The 18467-nt window shown below is 47.7% G+C and overlaps 1 protein-coding gene across 4 annotated transcripts in view; it reads left to right on the forward strand.

Moving 5' to 3' along the window:
- Nucleotides 1-18467, forward strand: part of ARHGEF10L (Rho guanine nucleotide exchange factor 10 like) — a 130748-nt gene that overhangs the window by 19600 nt on the left and 92681 nt on the right. For 2 of the 4 annotated variants that reach the window (XM_081202928.1, XM_081202927.1), the window contains exons 5-8: nucleotides 9181-9272; nucleotides 12286-12366; nucleotides 13096-13262; nucleotides 15455-15565. In XM_081202928.1, the coding sequence (XP_081059054.1) occupies nucleotides 9181-9272; nucleotides 12286-12366; nucleotides 13096-13262; nucleotides 15455-15565 (451 nt within the window). The remainder of the gene's footprint in view (nucleotides 1-9180; nucleotides 9273-12285; nucleotides 12367-13095; nucleotides 13263-15454; nucleotides 15566-18467) is intronic. The other 2 variants (XM_081202929.1, XM_081202930.1) reach the window with 1 other exon arrangement.

Consider the following 18467-nt stretch of genomic DNA (forward strand, 5'->3'; position numbering starts at 1 on the left):
GGTTATGCCTGGAATGTATCGTTATTAATTTAAAATGGGACGCGGGTGGCGCTGTGGGTTAAACCACAGAGCCTAAGACTTGCTGATCAGAAGGTCAGCGGTTCGAATCCCCACGACAGGGTGAGCTCTCATTGCTCGGTCCCTGCTCCTGCCAACCTAGCAGTTCGAAATCACATCAAAGTGCAAGTAGATAAATAGGTACCGCTCTGGTGGGAAGGTAAACAGCGTTTCCGTGCGCTGTTTTGGTTTGCCAGAAGTGGCTTAGTCATGCTGGCCACATGACCCGGAAGCTGTACACCAGCTCCCTTGGCCAATAAAGCGAGATGAGCGCCGCAACACAAAAACCAGTGACAATTTGTTGTTGACAAAGGACAGCTAAACGGCCTTGGTCCAGTATAGCTGAAGGAGTGTCTCCACCCCCATCGTTCTGCCCGGACACTGAGGTCCAGCACCGAGGGTCTTCTGGCGGTTCCCTCACTGCGAGAAGCCAAATTACAGGGAACCAGGCAGAGGGCCTTCTCGGTAGTGGCACCTGCCTTGTGGAACGCCAGATGTCAAATAGAAGAACAACCACCAGGCTTTTAGAAGACATCTGAAGGCAGCCCTGTTTAGGGAAGCTGTTAATGTTTAACAGACCACTGCATTTTAATACTTTGTTGGAAGCCGCCCAGAGTGGCTGGGGTAACCCAGCCAGATGGGCGGGGTATGTATGTATGTATGTATGTATCTATGTATCTATGTATGTATGTATAAATAAATAAATAAATAATAAAAAGGGCCCCATTACCTTCAGTAGCTTAAGGCCTCATCAAACCTAAATCCGGCCCTGCCACTGGTCCTCCCTGACCACTGGTCATGCTGTCTTGGGCTGGTCAAGGAACACCTGTAGAGTCACAGGCTCCCCATCCCTGAACTAGACCCTCACTTGCCTTCACTGCCCTGGGCTACTTCCATCACAACTCTGCCTTCTTTTAACACAGCAATGGAGAACCTGTCACTTTTCAGATGCTTCTGGAAGGCAACTTGGCAATGAACATTGGCTATTCTGGCTGGGGATGATGATGGGAGTTGTTGTCCAGCCGTAGCAGCTTGCCCATTCCTGAACTAGACCCTCACTTGCCTTCGCTGCCCGTGGCTGCCTCCATCACAACTCTGCTTTATTCTAAAGCAGGGAGGAGAAAACCGTGGCTGTACAGATCAGGGCTTCCCCGACTCGGGTCAGCTGTTTTTGGACTACAACTCCCATCATCCTTAACTAGCAGGACCAGTGGCCAGGGATGATGGGAATTGTAGTCCAAAAAACCATCTGGAGACCCAGATTTGGGAAACCCTGCCTTCGATTAAAGAAGAAGCTATCAAAGATATTGAATGGAGTTCAGTTAGGAGTCGGCGGTCAGGGATGATGGGAATTGTAGTCTAAAACCAGCTGGAGAGCCAAGGCACTGCTCCAGATGGAATCTAGCTTCCTTTTACCATCCCTGACCTGGCGCCGATGGGAGTTGTAGTCCAGTTCCATCTGTGAGGCCTCACCCTGGCTCACCTGAGGCTTGGGCTATCACCCTGGCTAGCCCAGAGACATCTTCTGGGGGGTATCAAATTCAGGAGAGACGCTGGGAGATTGTGGTAGCTGCTTCCTCCTATCGTTCTTGGGTTGTTTTCTGGATCTGGCAGCTGGAGGGTTAAACGACAGGTAGCTCCCTCTTCCCTACTGACTCCTTAGCTCCTCCCTCTCCAGGTGATAAGAGAGGGAGCTTTTGGGTTGCAGCCAGCAGTGCCTGCAGGCCTTGAGTGTCAAGGGAAGTTCTTGTTTACATGGCCTGGTCTGGCAGCTTAGATTATGGGTGTTTCAACAGCCTTTTCCTCTCAAGGTAAGGGGGTGGGGGCAGGAGAAGTCCAAGTTTTCCCCGTTCAAGGCAGGCTTCAGCCTTGGAGGAGGAAAAATGTGTTCTTAATCCTAATCCTAATCCCTACCAGGTGGAACTAGGTGGAAAACAGCAGCTCAGTATGGGAGACCTAAATTATAATAATAATAATAACAATACTAAATTTTTATTTGTACCCCGCCCTTCCCGGTTCAGAAAACCAGGCTCAGGGCTGCTAACAACAAATTTGAAACAACTGATGCAACAAGAACAGCATAAAATACAGTATAAAACGTGAATAACAATAAATTCAGAATTCAAAAATCAATTTAGGGGGAACCAAGGAACGAGAGTTCCTCTGAGCACGTACAAAGTCCAGGCGGTTTGAATCAGTACCACTGGGACTGAAAAGGTCTCCAATTTGTCAGCCAGGAATTCACTTCTGGGTGTCAAGCGCCGTTCAGATTTGTTGGTTTGCAAAGCCTTACTGGGTGTAAGCAACAAGGTTTAGCAACTTTAAGAAGGCAGGTTTTTCGTGTTTGATATTGACGCAAGGATCCTGGGGAACATATTCAAATGTGGGCGTCTCTGTGTGAAAATTGCTTCACAGATAAAACTCTTGTTCCACAGCCCCCCCCAGACAATTATTGGCTTGGCTGTTATTGTTATGGCTAGAGTCTAACAAGGGGTGTGTGTGTTGGGGCTGCACCTCAGGCCTGGAGGGGCTAATGTGGACCCCTGAACCTCTGGATGTGGCCCCCAGAAGCCTCCCCTGGCCACGCCTCTCCCTAGCCCTGCCTTGTCCCCTTTTTGAGGGGTTTTGCCTGGCTGGAAGTGGTTTCCCTGAAGGTCTCCTACTTTCCAAGAGGAAGGTTGCAGAGAGCAACCAGTTCCACGTATGAAGAAAGGTTGTAGCATTTGGGTCGTTTAGAGAAAAGAGGACTAAGAAGAGACCTGGTAGAAGCGTATACAATGAAGGAAAGTTTCCCTCCATCTCTCGTGACACTAGAATCGGCGGGCGTGCAATGCAGCTGAATGTTTGAAGATTCAGGTCCGATACAGGAAAATCCTCCTTCACATTTGTTGTTGTTGTTGTTGTTTAGTCTTTTAGTCGTGTCCGACTCTTCGTGACCCCATGGACCAGAGCCCGCCAGGCACTCCTGTCTTCCACTGCCTCCCGCAGTTTGGTCAAACTCATGCTGGTAGCTTCGAGAACACTGTCCAACCATCTCATCCTCTGTCGTTCCCTTCATGTGCCCTCCATCTTTCCCAACATCAGGGTCTTTTCCAGGGAGTCTTGTCTTCTCATGAGGTGGCCAAAGTATTGGAGTCTCAGCTTCACGATCTGTCCTTCCAGTGAGCACTCAGGGCTGATTTCCTTAAGAATGGAGAGGTTTGATCTTCTTGCAGTCCATGGGACTCTCAAGAGTCTCCTCCAGCACCAGAATTCAAAAGCATCAATTCTTTGGCGATCAGCCTTCTTTATGGTCCATCTCTCACTTCCATACATCACTACTGGGAAACCTCCTTCACATAGCGCAGAGCTAACCTGTGGAACTCGCTGCCACAAGGGGGCAGCGGTGGTCGCCAACTTGGATGGCTTTAAAAGAGGATGGGACAAATTCATGGAGGAGAAGAGGGCTATGGATTGCTCCTGGTCGCAATGGCCCTATTCTGCCTCTACAGTCAGAGGCAGTGATGGAAATTGCAAGAGGAGAGAGGGATGTTGTGCTCGGATGCTGTTTCTGAGTTTCTGTTTTGTGACGTCTGGTCAGCCACTGTGAGAACACGATGCAGATTAGATGGGCCACTGGCTTGATGTGGCAGAGCTCTTACGTTTTTAACTCTGCAAAGGTAAAATCCACAGCAGTATATAAGCAGACCAGCTAAACATTTCTCCTGAAATAGCAATTTTCCTCTATGTGGGTCCGCACGACATCGCAGAGTACAGCTCAAGAAAGCCACCATGCTGCTTTCTGCCTGCAGATTCTTAAGGAGGGGAAAAAACCGCAAAGCATATTTCCAAAAACCTGGTTGCTTAATCAGTCTGTTATTCAGCTTATTTCCATAAGCCCACTTAATTTAATTGCTGTTTTCTTCCCGATGATTACCTGCCATTTGGTTCTGAGAGCCAGCTTTGCTGTTGACAGCCTAAATATTTACATTGTTTCCTTATGTTGATGGTCCAAAACAAATGTTGTGCGGGATTAAGTAGATTCAATACGGATAAAAGAAAGTCCTCCTCCGCCCAGGGCGTAGTTAAACTATGGAACTCCCTGCCACGAGAGGCGATGCTGACTGGTGGCCGCCAACTTGGATGGTGCGTTTTCATGAAAGACCCTCAGCACATGCTCAGAGGTGCCATGTATCCATGTTTGTCTCTTATTCCCATTTGTGGATCAGTCAGGGATTGATTCCCCCAAATTCACTTTTTCCTTAGAGCAAGCCTGGGGGCCTCCCTCCACGTTGTGGCTGATGAACGTTTTACATGCGCAGTGGCCAAGGGTGAACATCTTGTTCCATGGGTGTCCCCAAGCTTTCGTTCCTGAAGTTTTGGCTTTGTGGCCAGAGGAACAGGGATGCAGGGTATTGCGAAACGTAGATCCGGGAGGTGACATATGAACTTTGGAATCTGGGGGCCTTTAGAAAAAAAGAGAGAGCAGTTTTGGGAAACCAGGAAGACGGGGATTTCCAAAATGTCATGGAAAGGCAGGTTTTAATAGATATCCCAGACCAGATGGCGGTGGTCAAGGTGGAAGTCCAATAGTGGCCTCTAGTGGCAGCTGGGGGGAAAGTATTTATTTTTGAATGGTTGTTACAACTGCACTATTATTGATTTATGAATGGGGAAGGGCAGAATTATATGAACCTAGAGAAGGTGCCTTTTGCAGAATATTGGATCGCCTTAAACAGTCACGGCCTATCCTACAATTGTAATACACATTCAGTTTTTTAGTTTTGTTGGCTCCTGGCTGCCATTAGATTCTTTGACAGTTTAAAGTGGGGTGAGAACACTTCATTTTATTTTAATTTACTGCTTTGATATCCCAGCTTCTTTGCTCCAAAGAGCTGAAGGTGGCATATATACTTCTCTTCCTTCCCATTTCATCCCCACAACAACCCTGTGAGGTAGTTTAGGCTGAGAGTTACTAGCCTAAAATCGCCTGGTAAACTTCATGTGGCTGAGTTGGGGGAGTTGAACCCCAGAGCCTAGTCCAGTGCTTTAACCACTGCACCACATTGCAAAAGGGACCTTCATGCCACTCCCATTCTGCTACAGTTGGAGTTCCTCTAAAACCGAAGTGACTTGACTTTCTATCCAAAACCAACACAATTACGTAATTAATTTCAGGGTGCTTCGGTAGGAAAGCTGTTATCGTGGCTTCCTCCAATGACTCCTGGGAACAGAAATTTGTTCAGGGGGCTGGGCATCGCTAAGGGAGACCCCTGCTCATGTAGCTACAATTCCCAGAGTTCCACGGGAAGAGGGATTGGTTGTAAGAGAACTCTGGGCGTGTGCAGAGTGCCTTATTTTTCTTCAACTCAGGGCTCAAGCATGTGTTGCAGAATATGCCAGTCTGGTGGGAGCACACTTCTCTTATTATTTTCCTTTAGAACAGAAGAGTCCTGCTGGATGAGGGCAATGGCCTACCAAGGACTAATATATAAAAGGTAAAGGACCCCCTGATGGTTAAGTCCAGTTAAAGGCGAATATGGGGTTGCAGCACTCATCTTGCTTTCAGGCCAAGGGAGCCGGTGTTTGTCCACAGTCAACTTTCCGGGTCATGTGGCCGGCATGACTAAACCGCTTCTGGTGTGACGGGAGCCTGAGCGCACGGAAATGTCATTTACCATCCCGCCGCAGTGGTACCTATTTATCTACTTGCACTGGTGTGCTTTCAAACTGCTAGGTTAGCAGGAGCTGGGACAGAGCAACGGGCGCTCACCCCGTCACGGGGATTCGAACCGCTGACCTTCTGATCGTCAAGCCGAAGAGGCTCAGTGGTTTACTGGTCAGTTAAAACGTTAAAAATGTGTTAGAAAAATGTGACACCAGAATGCGATATAGAGCAGCGATCCCTTGCCAATGTAAATTTGCATTGAGAGCGGTATTATGGTTGTGTTTTTTAGTGTTTTTACAAATCAGTGTAGATCCAGCATTCTGTCCTCACAGTGGCCAGCCAGATGCTTATTATGGGAAGCGCACAAGCATTCCCACTTTGCACTCCTTTTGCATATCCTTATGTTGGAATGGGACTTGCTGCATTGGAATTGAATTCTGCTTCTCAATTGTAGCTTTCATTCCTCCCCTTTTAAGAAGCAAGTTTCTAGACCTCCTGATTTGAGGGATTAAAGCTTCTCCACCAACTGCCTTTGATATATGTAATACACACACACACACACACACACACACAGTCTGCTGGTCCCAGCAAAGGAAGAATGGACACAAAAACTTATAGAGTATGCAGAAATGGCGAAGCTTACCGGAAGAATAAGAAACCAAGATAACAAACTTTTTATAAAAGAATGGAAATTCTTTTGATTTGAATGTTTACAGATAAATTGCAAACAGACATGGGCAGGATTATTGTAACAACCTGCAGTTTCATAAGAGTATATATTTAAAGTAGATGAATAAATGAACAAATTAATTTGGATATGCAGAAGATATTAAAATTAATTAAAGGAACCGGGTGGGTAGTCAAGTTTTGGAAATGTCAAAAATGAGGGTAAAATCAGTGAAATGTATAAATTTGGAAAGTAGGAAAGTATGTTAAAACACACACACACACACACACAGGCCAGCGGCTCACCTAGTCGAGCACCCAGTTCTCACAGTGGCCCAGAGATGCCCCTCTGGGAAACCGGCAAGCAGGATTCGAACACAGGAGCAGCTCTCCCCTCCTGCGGTTTCCAGCAGCTGGTACCCAGAAGCATCACTGCCTCCAGCTTTGCTTTCCTCCTCTGTCAACTAGAGGCTTTTAGCAATCCATTTCCAAAGCCCAGCCATTAAGTGTGTGTGTGTTTGTGTGCAGGCAGGCAGAGAGCCAGCAAGAGGAGAGGCCTGGCATCTTCAGAAGGATGCTGAGCTTGGTGGGGGGTGGAGCAAAGCAGCCGAGGAGGGCGAGGCGGAAATATTGATCGCTGCCTTGCCTGGGCACTGTCAGCATAAAGGCAAGAGGGAGAGAAACTGCGCCTTCCACTGCAGCGAAAGGAGTTGAGGATAAAATGGCGCAGCAGCCTTTGGAAGCCGGAGCTGCAGACTCGGGGCCCACAAGCTGCCTTTAAGGGTAGGTCAACTGAGCTGATCTGGGGATAATTTCTCCCACTGCATAGTCTGTTCCATTGTGCTGCCATTTGGGTAGTGGGTGGGGCAGGTGTTGAGACCCGAAGCCGCAAACCTCTTCCCTCCCCGCTGTGTTTTCCTCTTGTGCTGCTGCTCTTAGATAGCAAGCCTGTGGGGAGGGAGCCTCTGGTTTTGAGTAGCTGCAGGGAGCCCTTTTGGCACGAGTGCGAGGTGTTGATGCTCGAAAGCCGGGGGGGGGGGTGAGGGGAGGAGGAGCCTCAGGTTCGGGGGCCGAATGTATCCGCTCTCCCCAGTTGACCTTCCAGAAGTGCTTTTTGCTTGGCTGCAAAAGTTTCCTTGAACTCTGTTTGCGTGTAATAGCTAGCCTAATGTGCAGAGGTGAAATCTGCACCTGTTGCTTCCATCCACTTTTGCGAATGGACCTGCCCACCTCTGGCACATGATCCTGGAAGGGAATTGCATGCTCAGATTTGCTGAAAGCTGTGCCGAGAAAGTATCAGTCATCCTCTGTGGGAGGGACTTCATAACTTAGGGGCTGCCACCGAGAAGGCCCTGTTCTGAACCAACCTCTGAGAGCAGCAGAGGAACCAACCTATTTGCTGATCTCAAACCCGCCCCCCCCAATCTACCAAGGGGGCATGAGTCATTTAGGGTTTTAAACTTTAACATTTAAAACATTTTGATAAAACAAAATTTCACTGAAGTCAAAACAAAATTTCACTGAAGTCAAATAAGGACTCCATGTTAAGTCAGTTGTGACTTAAAAACATCAGGAGTGCACAGCTGGATCAGGCTGGTTGCCCCTCAGGTCCAGCATCCTGTTCTCACAGTTGCTCAACCAGATGCTCCAAAACCCACAATCAGGATTCTAACACAAGACCACCCTCCCCTCCTGGAGTTTCCTGCAACTGGTATTCAGATGCACTGAGGCCTCCAGCTGTGGAGGCATGGCTTGGCCCTCATGGCTAGTAGTCGCCAGGAACCTAATTCTCCTCCACAAATTTGTCTGCTTCTCTTTTAAAGCCTTCCACGTTGGTGGCAATTTCTGCCTCCTGTGGCAGGGAGTTCCACGTTTTAACTGTGCTGCATGAAGACAGACTTCCTTTTGCCTCTCCTGAGTCTTCCAACATTCAGCTTCCGTGCGTTCCAGTGAGGGGGAAGCAAACTTGTTTACGCGCTTTCTCCAATGCCACGCAAAATTCTAGAAATGTCTACCATATCACCTTTTACTAGCCTTTTCTCTGAGCTAAAAAAATCCCAAATTTACCTGTTTTATTTATTAGATTCATCATAAGATCTTGGGGTGATTCAACAAGGTAAAAATGCTGCTTTTTGGCCAGAACACTTAGGAGTGGTGTGTTTGTGTGTGTGTGTAGCAGCTTTTCTCTGGGTTGTAAAGCAAAACACCCTTTTAAAAATCACTCCTGTGAATTCAAGAACCTTGCAAGTGCCGCAAACCGGTTTGGCAACATCTGTAAAAGAGCACTGACTTTCTGCGTTTGCCGAGAAACCACACTGCGAAGATCTGGAGGTGGATGTCTGTTAAGTTGTGGGTGAACATATCAGACGACACAGCGATTCTTCGAACAGCTCTTGTTTGTTCACAGGCCAGAACAGAACTGAACTGAACTGAAGGGTTCAGCCAGCCTGCTTATATAGAGCTCCACTAGAAATGCAACAGTAACCATTTTCTGTAATTATCCAATCACTGAACGTCACTTTCAATCCCTTATTTGCATATGTGGACCTGAGTGAAAACTATCTACAGTATCCCCCTGCTGGCCCAGGGTGAGAACTTCAGTCATAACCATGTCCTTGACCGCCTGCCCGCGGCTATCCTCCTCCTGAGCCCAAGTTTGAACAGGATCCCTGTTTGTGTGCCTGTTTTTTTAAAAGCGAAGAGCAGGTGAGCTGAGCCGCTGGGAGTTTACAGGTCTTTTGGGCTGCTGGGTGTGGAGGAAATGGCTTGAGGGATCGGCCCGTCTCAAGGTTGTCCCTTTTTGCCTTCAGGTTCCTGGGTGCCGTCAGCAATGGGGAGATTGCCGGGAGCGCGCAAACTGGGGTGCGGTCTCACAGCTGGAAACGGAGGAACTCCCGGCGAGGTAATGGCCTTGGGGGACGCGACATTTGGGCCGGGATTCCTCTTTTTCTTTTTAAAATTTGTTTATTTTTATTAAGTACAAATTAGAAAACATACTTATTTACAACAAAAGAGAATACAAAGGAAAAAGAAAATACATATAACCAAGGAAAAAAAATAGAGAATACTTTGCCTCTTTTCATATTTACAGTTATTTATACCTCTATAAAATGCTATTCACAATAAAGAAGTGAAATGAAAGATAAGATATCAGAAAAAAGAAAAAAAGAACAAATAAAAAATAAAGAAGTAAAAGAAAAGGATCATAGGTGAAAATTTGTAAAAGTAGATAAGTATTCAATATACATAGCCGTTTCCCATCTATATTTATACTGTATTCAATTATATAATTTCATCTTGTCCTTATCTACCTTAAAATGTGTTGTTGTTTTTTAAAAAGACTTGCACCGTTTGCCTCACGCGTTTTTAATAACCCGTTCATCAGATCCTCTGTTCTTTATATTTTCCCTTTGGATTTCCTTAATGTCTCACTTTGTATTTTTTATATTACGCACAAGATTATTCTAAACACAACCAGATTTTTATAGTCAAGCCCTGGTTTTGTAAATAAAAATCATTTAAGAACTCCCATTGCTTCATAACCATGGTTTTGGATTTTCTCCTTATTATATCCGTCAGTTTTGCTAGTTCCAGGTACTCGCAAAGTTTCCCCAAGCATTCTCTTTTTGTTGGGATGCTGTCTTCTTTCCAATAGCTAGTAATCAAAATTCTTGCCACTGTTGTTGCGTATAGAAATAAGTTAGTTTTATATTTTGGGATATCTTTATCTAAAATTCCTAATAGATATGCCTCTGCCTTTTTTGTGTGTGATGTCCTTATCAATTTTTTTATTTCGTCGTGGGCTTGGATTCCTTATGTTGATCCCTGCATTGCAGGGAGTGGAAACACCTGGGATCTCTCCCAACCTTACAATTCTTTGATTTGGTCATTCATTCATGTTAAAGTGTTAGTGCTGACCTTTAAAGCCCTAAACGGCCTCAGCCCAGTATCCCTGAAGGAGCGTCTCCACCCCCATCGTTCAGCCCGGACACTGAGGTCCAGCTCTGAGGGCCTTCTGGCGGTTCCCTCATTTTGAGAAGTGAGGTTACAGGGAACCAGACAGAGGGCCTTCTCGGTGGTGGCGCCCGCCCTGTGGAACCCTTCAGATATCAAGGAAATAAGCAACCATCTTACTTTTAGAAGACATCTGAAGGCAGCCCATCACCATCATCATTTTTTTATTTGTATACCGTCTTTCTATCTTACAATACTCAAGGCGGTTTACGAGCCGAAGATCTAGCAATCTAATGCGATACAAAAATGTGATAATAAAACAGAACTTTAAAACAAGCAACCTACATCAAAAGGTAACACTCAGCAATTGTTATACTATAAAATAATAATATCAACATATAAAAGTTAAACAGAAATCCACTCAACAGTTACAATAAGTAATTTCTAAACTATAATCAATAAAACAACGGCAAGCCACAGTACGTAAAATAATACAATACAAATTGAGAAGCAGAGACTAGAGGGTGGGGAGAGGCCTTGCCTGATGGAGTCTCTCCCCTCACAGTTCTTCCTCATAAGGAACAGCTTCCTTATGAGGAGTCCCAGGGCCACAGGGTGGGGCAAGGCAGGTGGAAAGAGGCCTTGCCTGATGGAGTCTTCTAATGTTTAATGCTGTACAGTGGTACCTCGGGTTACAGACGCTTCAGGTTACAGACTCCGCTAACCCAGAAATATTACTTCGGGTTAAGAACTTTGCTTCAGGATGAGAACAGAAATCGTGTAGCGGCGGCGCGGCGGCAGCAGGAGGCCCCATTAGCTAAAGTGGTGCTTCAAGTTAAGAACAGTTTCAGGTTAAGAACAGACCTCCAGAACGAATTAAGTTCTTAACCCGAGGTTCCACTGTATTGTGTTTTTAATATTCTGTTGTGAGCTGCCCAGAGTGGCTGGGGAAACCCAGCCAAATTGGTGGGGTGTAATTAATAATAATAATAATAATAATAATAATAATAATAATAATAATAATAATAATAATTAATAAATTATTAATTATTATTAAGCAAAGGTTGGTTGGGTGGCTGTCTGTCAGACATCCTTTAGCTGTGATTCCTGTTTTGCAGGGGGTTGGACTAGATGACTCTCTGGGTACCTTTCAACGCTACAATTCTACAATCTGAGGGTTTGGGGAGTACTCTGGACTCTTTACTGTACAAACATGCATGTTTTGTTCCAGCAACTCACAGGTTGTACCCAGCTTAATGAATGAACCCAGAACATAGGATGCTGTGTCATATATGGAGCCTAGATCATTGACCCATCTAGTTCAATATTGCCTGCACTGACTGGCAGCTCTCCAGGATTTCTGCCTTGCCAGGGGATGCTGCCAGTGTGGGTTGAGCTTTGGACCTTCTGCCTGCCAAGCAGGTGTTCTGCCAATGATGTGGGCCCTCGGCTCAATATTCTAGTCCTCGTGGTTCTGTATAGAAGGAAACATAAGAAGCTGCCTTTCACTGAGTCAGACTATTGGCCCACCTGGCTTAGTATTGTCTGCACTGACTGGTAGCAGCTCTCCAGGATTTCAGGCAGGGGTCTCTCCCAGCCCTGCCTGAAGATGCTGTCGGGGATTGAACCTGGGACCTTCTGCACGCGAGGCAGGTGCTCTACCCACTGAGCCACAGTCCTCCCCTGGTTATGCCACACCAGTTGCCTTCAGTGGGTCTACTCTGTCAAACAGTGAGCATGCACCCCAAGCTCCTAGTCTTCATTGTAGCTTTGCTGTCCCTTCCTTACTGATCGAGCGACGCGATCCTGTGCACAGGCACTGTTCCAAAAAAGCTGTTCAGTGCTGCCGGTTCAACCAGAGTTTCCGGGCGGTAGAAATTTCCCCGTTTATTTTGTTTTTATTTTTTCTGACCTCGAATCTAGCCACCGCCTCTTCCCACCTTGTGTTGCTGTCGTTCCAGGTGGTCAGGCTAACCCCCCAGCCCCAGAAGATGTGATCTATGATGACGTTCCTTATGAAAATGTGGACCTGATCCAGCGTGGTACGGCACCTCCCACAATGCCTCCTTTACCTATCTAGGTTTTGTGTCTTCTTACCTTGAGCACTATCGTTTTCCCTCCTCCCCATTCATTTTAAATCACAACCACCTGCATTGTTTTCCTGAAAGCATCTTCATCGACACTGAACTCCAAGCCATGGTTTATCAAACGACGATTCACCAAACCGGGGTTTGTGTGAGATGTAGGGTGGCTTTTTCAAATTACTGTTTTCCTTGTGCAGAAAAAAGTACACAATGAACTTAGTGTGGGCGAAGGAAGATAGTACAACTCTATAGAAAGTGCTCAGTAGATCCTCCATTTTAATTTCACTTCCGGTTAAGCTACAGGAAAGCAACTGCATGGGTTGGGCTAGATTATTTTGGGGGATCCCTCCCAAATCTACAGTTCTACGATTCTGATTTCCAGCACTGAAGGTCTTCTAGCCTGGAAGGTTTTTGCAAAGTGGCCTGCCTTTTCCTGCCTTAATTCATCATACTGGAAACATTATTCCTCATTCTCTGTGTTATTTCCTCCTTCCACTTTCAGGGGCTGCCTTGCTCTGCCTGTCATCTCTCATCATATTCTATTCACACCCTTTTTCCTTTCCTTCTCTCCCTTGGAAGGTTCCTGTTTCAAAGGACCAGTATCCACCCATCACCATCCTTTCCCAGTCGCGCCTGTTGTTGTGTCTCTGCGGTCCTTTTCGCTAACTCCCTGTCTCGTCCTTCCAGATTCGGACAAGAGCCTCATCTACGAAGATGTCCATCAAGATGGACCACAGGAGACTGAAGATCTAGGCTGGAGCTCCAGCGAGTTCGAGAGCTACAGCGAGGAATCTGGGGAGGAGAGCAAGCCGGGGGCGGAACCAACAAAGCACAAAGTCTCTTTCCAGCCAAAGGTAACAGGACAGGGAGAGAATCTTGCAGCTCCCTCGTCAGAGGCAATATGCCCCATAATAGCAGTGGCTGGGAATCACCAGCAGGGAGAGCTCTGGTCCTGCTTGCCGGATCCCCATTGGCCTGATCCAGCAACCAGGTGGTTCTAATGCTCGTGTGACCTGCTTGTCCTTGAAGACTAGGAATTTAGGACTCCAGCCTGAGTGAACACCAATATCTGCTCTGATTTGGTCTCCATGCTTCAAATGAGCGCAGAGCGGGGAGGCTGGCGTTCTTCAGATGTTGCTGGACCACAGCTCCCATCATCCCTGACCCATTGGGGCTGTGGAGCTGTGGGAAGTTGGAGTCCATCTGGAAGGTTGAAGGTTGGAGGTTCCCTGCCTCTGAACTAGACTGTCACTTGCCTTCACCACCCTTGGCTACCTCCACTTAACTTCTCCTAGCTGCCTCCACCACTTGCCTTCACTGACCCTAGCTCTCTCCATTGCTTGCCTTCACTGACCCTAGCTCCTTCCATCACTCGCTTTCATGGCCCCTACTTCATTGCTTACCTTCACTGACCCTAGCTGCCTCCATCACTTGCCTTCACTGACCCTAGCTCCTTCCATCACTCGCTTTCATGGCTCCTACTTCATTGCTTATTTTCACTGACCCTAGCTGCCTCCATCGCTTGCCTTCACTGACCCTAGCTCCTTCCATCACTCGCTTTCATGGCCCCTACTTCATTGCTTACCTTCACTGACCCTAGCTGCCTCCATCACTTGCCTTCACTGACCCTAGCTCCTTCCATCACTCGCTTTCATGGCCCCTACTTCATTGCTTACCTTCACTGACCCTAGCTGCCTCCATCGCTTGCCTTCACTTACCCATGCTGCCTCCATCACTTGCCTTCACTGACCCTAGCTCCTTCCATCACTCACTTTCATAGCACCTAGTTCATTGCTTACCTTCACTGACCCTAGCTCCTTACATCACTCTCTTTCATGACCCCTACTTCATCACTTGCTTTCACTGACCCTAGCTCCCTCCATTGCTTGCCTTCACTGACCCTAGCTCCTTCCATCACTCGCTTTCATGGCCCCTACTTCATTGCTTACCTTCACTGACCCTAGCTGCCTCCATCACTTGCCTTCACTGACCCTAGCTCCTTCCATCACTCGCTTTCATGGCTCCTACTTCATTGGTTATTTTCACTGACCCTAGCTGCCTCCATCGCTTGCCTTCACCTACCCTAGCTGCCTCCATCACTTGCCTTCACTGACCCTAGCTCCTTCCATCACTCGCTTTCATAGCACCTAGTTCATTGCTTACCTTCACTGACCCTAGCTCCTTACATCACTCTCTTTCATGACCCCTACTTCATCACTTGCTTTCACTGACCCTAGCTGCCTCCATCACTTGCCTTCATTGACCCTAGCTCCTTCCATCACTCGCTTTCATGGCCCCTACTTCATTGCTTGCCTTCACTGACCATAGCTGCCTCCATCACTTGCCTTCACCGACCTTAGCTGCCTCCATCACTTGCCTTCACTGACCCTAGCTGCCTCCATCACAACCCTGTCTTCTTTTAATATAGGGATGGGGGACCTGTGACCACTCTGAATTCAGCCAGATTAGAAATCCCATTGTACCTGACCGTTGCCCATGCTGGCCACTGGGGCTGCTGAAAGTGAAAGAGTCCAGCCACATTTGATTTCCTTATTTACTACACAGCAGTTATCACCCGCCTTTTTCCTCTTAAGGAGCTCCAGGTGGCATACATAGGACTCTCTCCTCTTTTAATTCCCACATCAACCCTGTGAGGGAGGCTCGGCTGAGAGACGGCAGCGACTGTCCCCTCAGGTCACACCCAGTGAGCAGCATGGCCCAGTGGAGGGATTCAAACCCCAGTCCTGGTCCAGCACTCTAACCATTATGCCACACCCACTCAAATAAGGGATCAGGGACGGAGGGCCCTTTCTGGACAGTCAAAGGCTGTGTCAGGGCTGCTTCTGGCTGTCGGCTGTCCTAACCCCGCTGCTAATTTGAGGGTGGCTTGCTGGTGGTTTGGGGTCTTTTGCCTTTTTTTCTGGGTCTTGGCTTGGAGCATTGTGTGTCTGCTTACCTGGATTTTTCTGTCTCTGCTTCCCCCCTCCTTGCTGCCGTGGCTTCCTCTGTCCTCGTGCTGGCTTTTTTTTGGGGGGGGGGATACCAGCTTTCTCCTGACCTTCATAGGTTGAAGGAGAGGTACTCCCGGACTAAGAGGGACATCCAGGCTTTGAAAGTCGGGGGGAGAGATATGCTGAAGCAAAGATACGACGGCAAGGTACTGTCTTTCCTCTGCACCCCCCCTCGATTCCCCCCCCCACTTCTCGTCTGTGTTTGGGCCGCGAATTACACTCTTCCTTTCCGCCAACCTGTTGCCTCTCTCTCTCTCTCTCTCTCGGCTTTGCAGAAATTAACCTATTAAAATCTAAAAACACTAAAACTCCGCATCTTTTTCGCCTTGCAGTTTGCTGTCCTACACAGGAAGGGAAGATTTCTTCACTCCAAAGGGTGGGGTGGGGGTGCTGCCAGCCGGTGGACGGGGCCAGAGGCCAAAGTGGGAGGAGCATAATTGTACCTTTGCAAAGGTATCCCAAGTCATCTAGTCCAACCCCCTGCGATACAGCAGCTGTAAACACTATTTATTGCATTTATATGCCATGGCGCAAGGCGGCGTACATGACTCCTCCTTGGCCTCCTTTAATCCCCACAACAATCCTGCGAGGTAGGTTAGGCTGCGAGGCAGTGACTGCCCCCCCAAGGTCGCCAGTGAGCTTTATCCCAGTGGGGATTCGAACTCTGCTCTCCAGGTCCAAGTCCAGCACTCTAACCACTGCACCACTTGGCTTGTTCCGAAGCACACACACACAACTGTCTCTCTGGCCCTGATGTCCAAGCAAGCAAGAGGCATGATCGGAGCTCAAGGCAAAAACACAGATTCCCTACGAAAACTGAACTTGCTTTATATTCCCTGCTCCTTTGTTGCCCTGTTTATTCCTATGAGCCACCCATCAGAAATAAAGGGGGCAAGGCGGGCAACCTGGGAGATGCCCCCCCCCCCAAATTATAAATCCAAGCTAGTGTATAAAGTCTTGGCAAGTATTTTAAACCACTGTATTTAGTAGAAAGGTGCTTTAAAACAACAACAACCCTGTGTCGTTTTGCAATATGTGGGCTGCAGACGCAGGGGGCGCTGTGGTCTAAACCACTGAGCCTCTTGGGCTTGCCAATCAGAAGGTTGGCGGTTCGAATCCCCACAACGGGGTGAGCTCCCGTTGCTCTGTCCCAGCTCCTAGCAGTTCGAAAGCACACCAGAGCAAGTAGATAAATAGGTACCACTGCAGTGGGAAGGTAAACGGCGTTTCCATGCAATTTGGTTTCCGTCACGGTGTCCCGTTGCGCCAGAAGCAGTTTAGTCCTGCTGGCCACATGACCCGGAAAGCTGTCTGTGACCAAATGCCGGCTCCCTCGGACTGAAAGCGAGATGAGCTCCGCAACCCCATAATCGCCTTTGACTGGACTTAACTGTCCAGGGGTCCTTTACCTTTACCTTTATATGGGCTGCATTCAAATTCCTGTAGACCCCCTGAAACAAATACAGTGGTACCTTGGGTTACAGACACTTCAGGTTACATACGCTTCAGGTTACAGACTCTGCTAACCCTGAAATAGTACCTCGGGTTAAGAACTTTGCTTCAGGATGAGAACAGAAATCAGGCGGCAGCGGAAGGCCCCATTAGCTAAAGTGGTACCTCAGGTTAAGAACAATTTCAGGTTAAGAACGGACCTCCAGAACGAATTAAGTTCTTAACCCGAGGTACCACTGTAGACTGCAGTTAGTCCTGTCCACTAATTTCAACGAGTCTACCTTGTGTAGAACCAGTGTTCGGTGCAACCCTATATAGACCCTCCTTGCAGTATTGTCCTGGGAATGATGATGGGCCCATTTGAAGGGCGGGTTATCCAACTGGAAAAAAATGAGAAATTGACAATGACTTTTTGAGAGTGTAAGGCTGCAGGAAGGAGGAGATCATTCCTATTCAGGGGAATCCTGTCTCCCAGCAGCTCCTCTGTTGAATGCAACTCATCCCCTCGCCTCCCAGTGATTATCCGAGTATATTGAGAGAGAAAAAGACCTGTGCTTTTGCCCCCAAAGGAGTTCAGCTTCCTTGGCAGGAGTTTTGCTAGGAAATACTAAGTCTGAATAAGGGAGGCAGGTGGCGCTGTGGGTTAAACCACAGAGCCTAGGACTTGCTGATCAGAAGGTTGGCGGTTCGAATCCCCGCGATGGGGTGAGCTCCCGTTGCTCGGCCCTGCTCCTGCCAACCTAGCTGTTCGAAAGCACGTCAAAGTGCAAGTAGATAAATAGGTACCGCTCTGGCGGGAAGGTAAACGGCGTTTCCGTGTGCTTCTCTGGTTTGCCAGAAGTGGCTTAGTCATGCTGGCCACATGACCCGGAAGCTGTACGCCGGCTCCCTCGGCCAATAAGCGAGATGAGCGCCGCAACCCCAGAGTTGGTCACAACTGGACCTAATGGTCAGGGGTCCCTTTACCTTTGCTAAGTCTGAATTGCATCTGAACTGCTGGAAGCTGCAGGAGAGAGTTTGATTTTGCGTTCGAATCCTGCTTTCAGGTTTCCCAACAGGGGCATCCGGTTGACAAACCATGAGAACAGGCTGAGAGGGACCCGGCAAGCCATCGACCTCTTCCACCTGCACTGGCTCTTCTTATGAGTAACAGTGGCAGAGGGCTGCCACCCTCATGCCTGCCTCTTGGGCTTCCTGCAACCACCTGTGAGAACAGGATGCTCTGCTAGATGGGCCGACGGCCTGATCCACAGGTGGCGGCAGCTATGCTTCTGAATCCCAGTTGCTGGAGACCACCAGAGGAGGAAAAGTCTCTTGTGCTCAAATCCCACTTGCAGGATACCCTTTGTGGCGTCTGGGTGACCGCTGCAATAATAATAATAATAATAATAATAATAATAATAATAATAATAATAATGTATTTATTTATACTCTGCCCATCTGGCTGGGTTTCCCCAGCCACTCTGGGCAGCTCCCAACAAAATATTAAAAACACGATAAAACATCAAACATAAAAAACTTCCCTAAACAGGGCTGCCTTCGGATGTCTTCTAAAAGTCAGAGAGTTCTTTATTTCCTTGACATCTGACGGGAGGG

The sequence above is a fragment of the Podarcis bocagei genome (assembly GCF_964188305.1).
Source record: "Podarcis bocagei genome assembly, chromosome: 7".
NCBI classification, from domain to species: domain Eukaryota; kingdom Metazoa; phylum Chordata; class Lepidosauria; order Squamata; family Lacertidae; genus Podarcis; species Podarcis bocagei.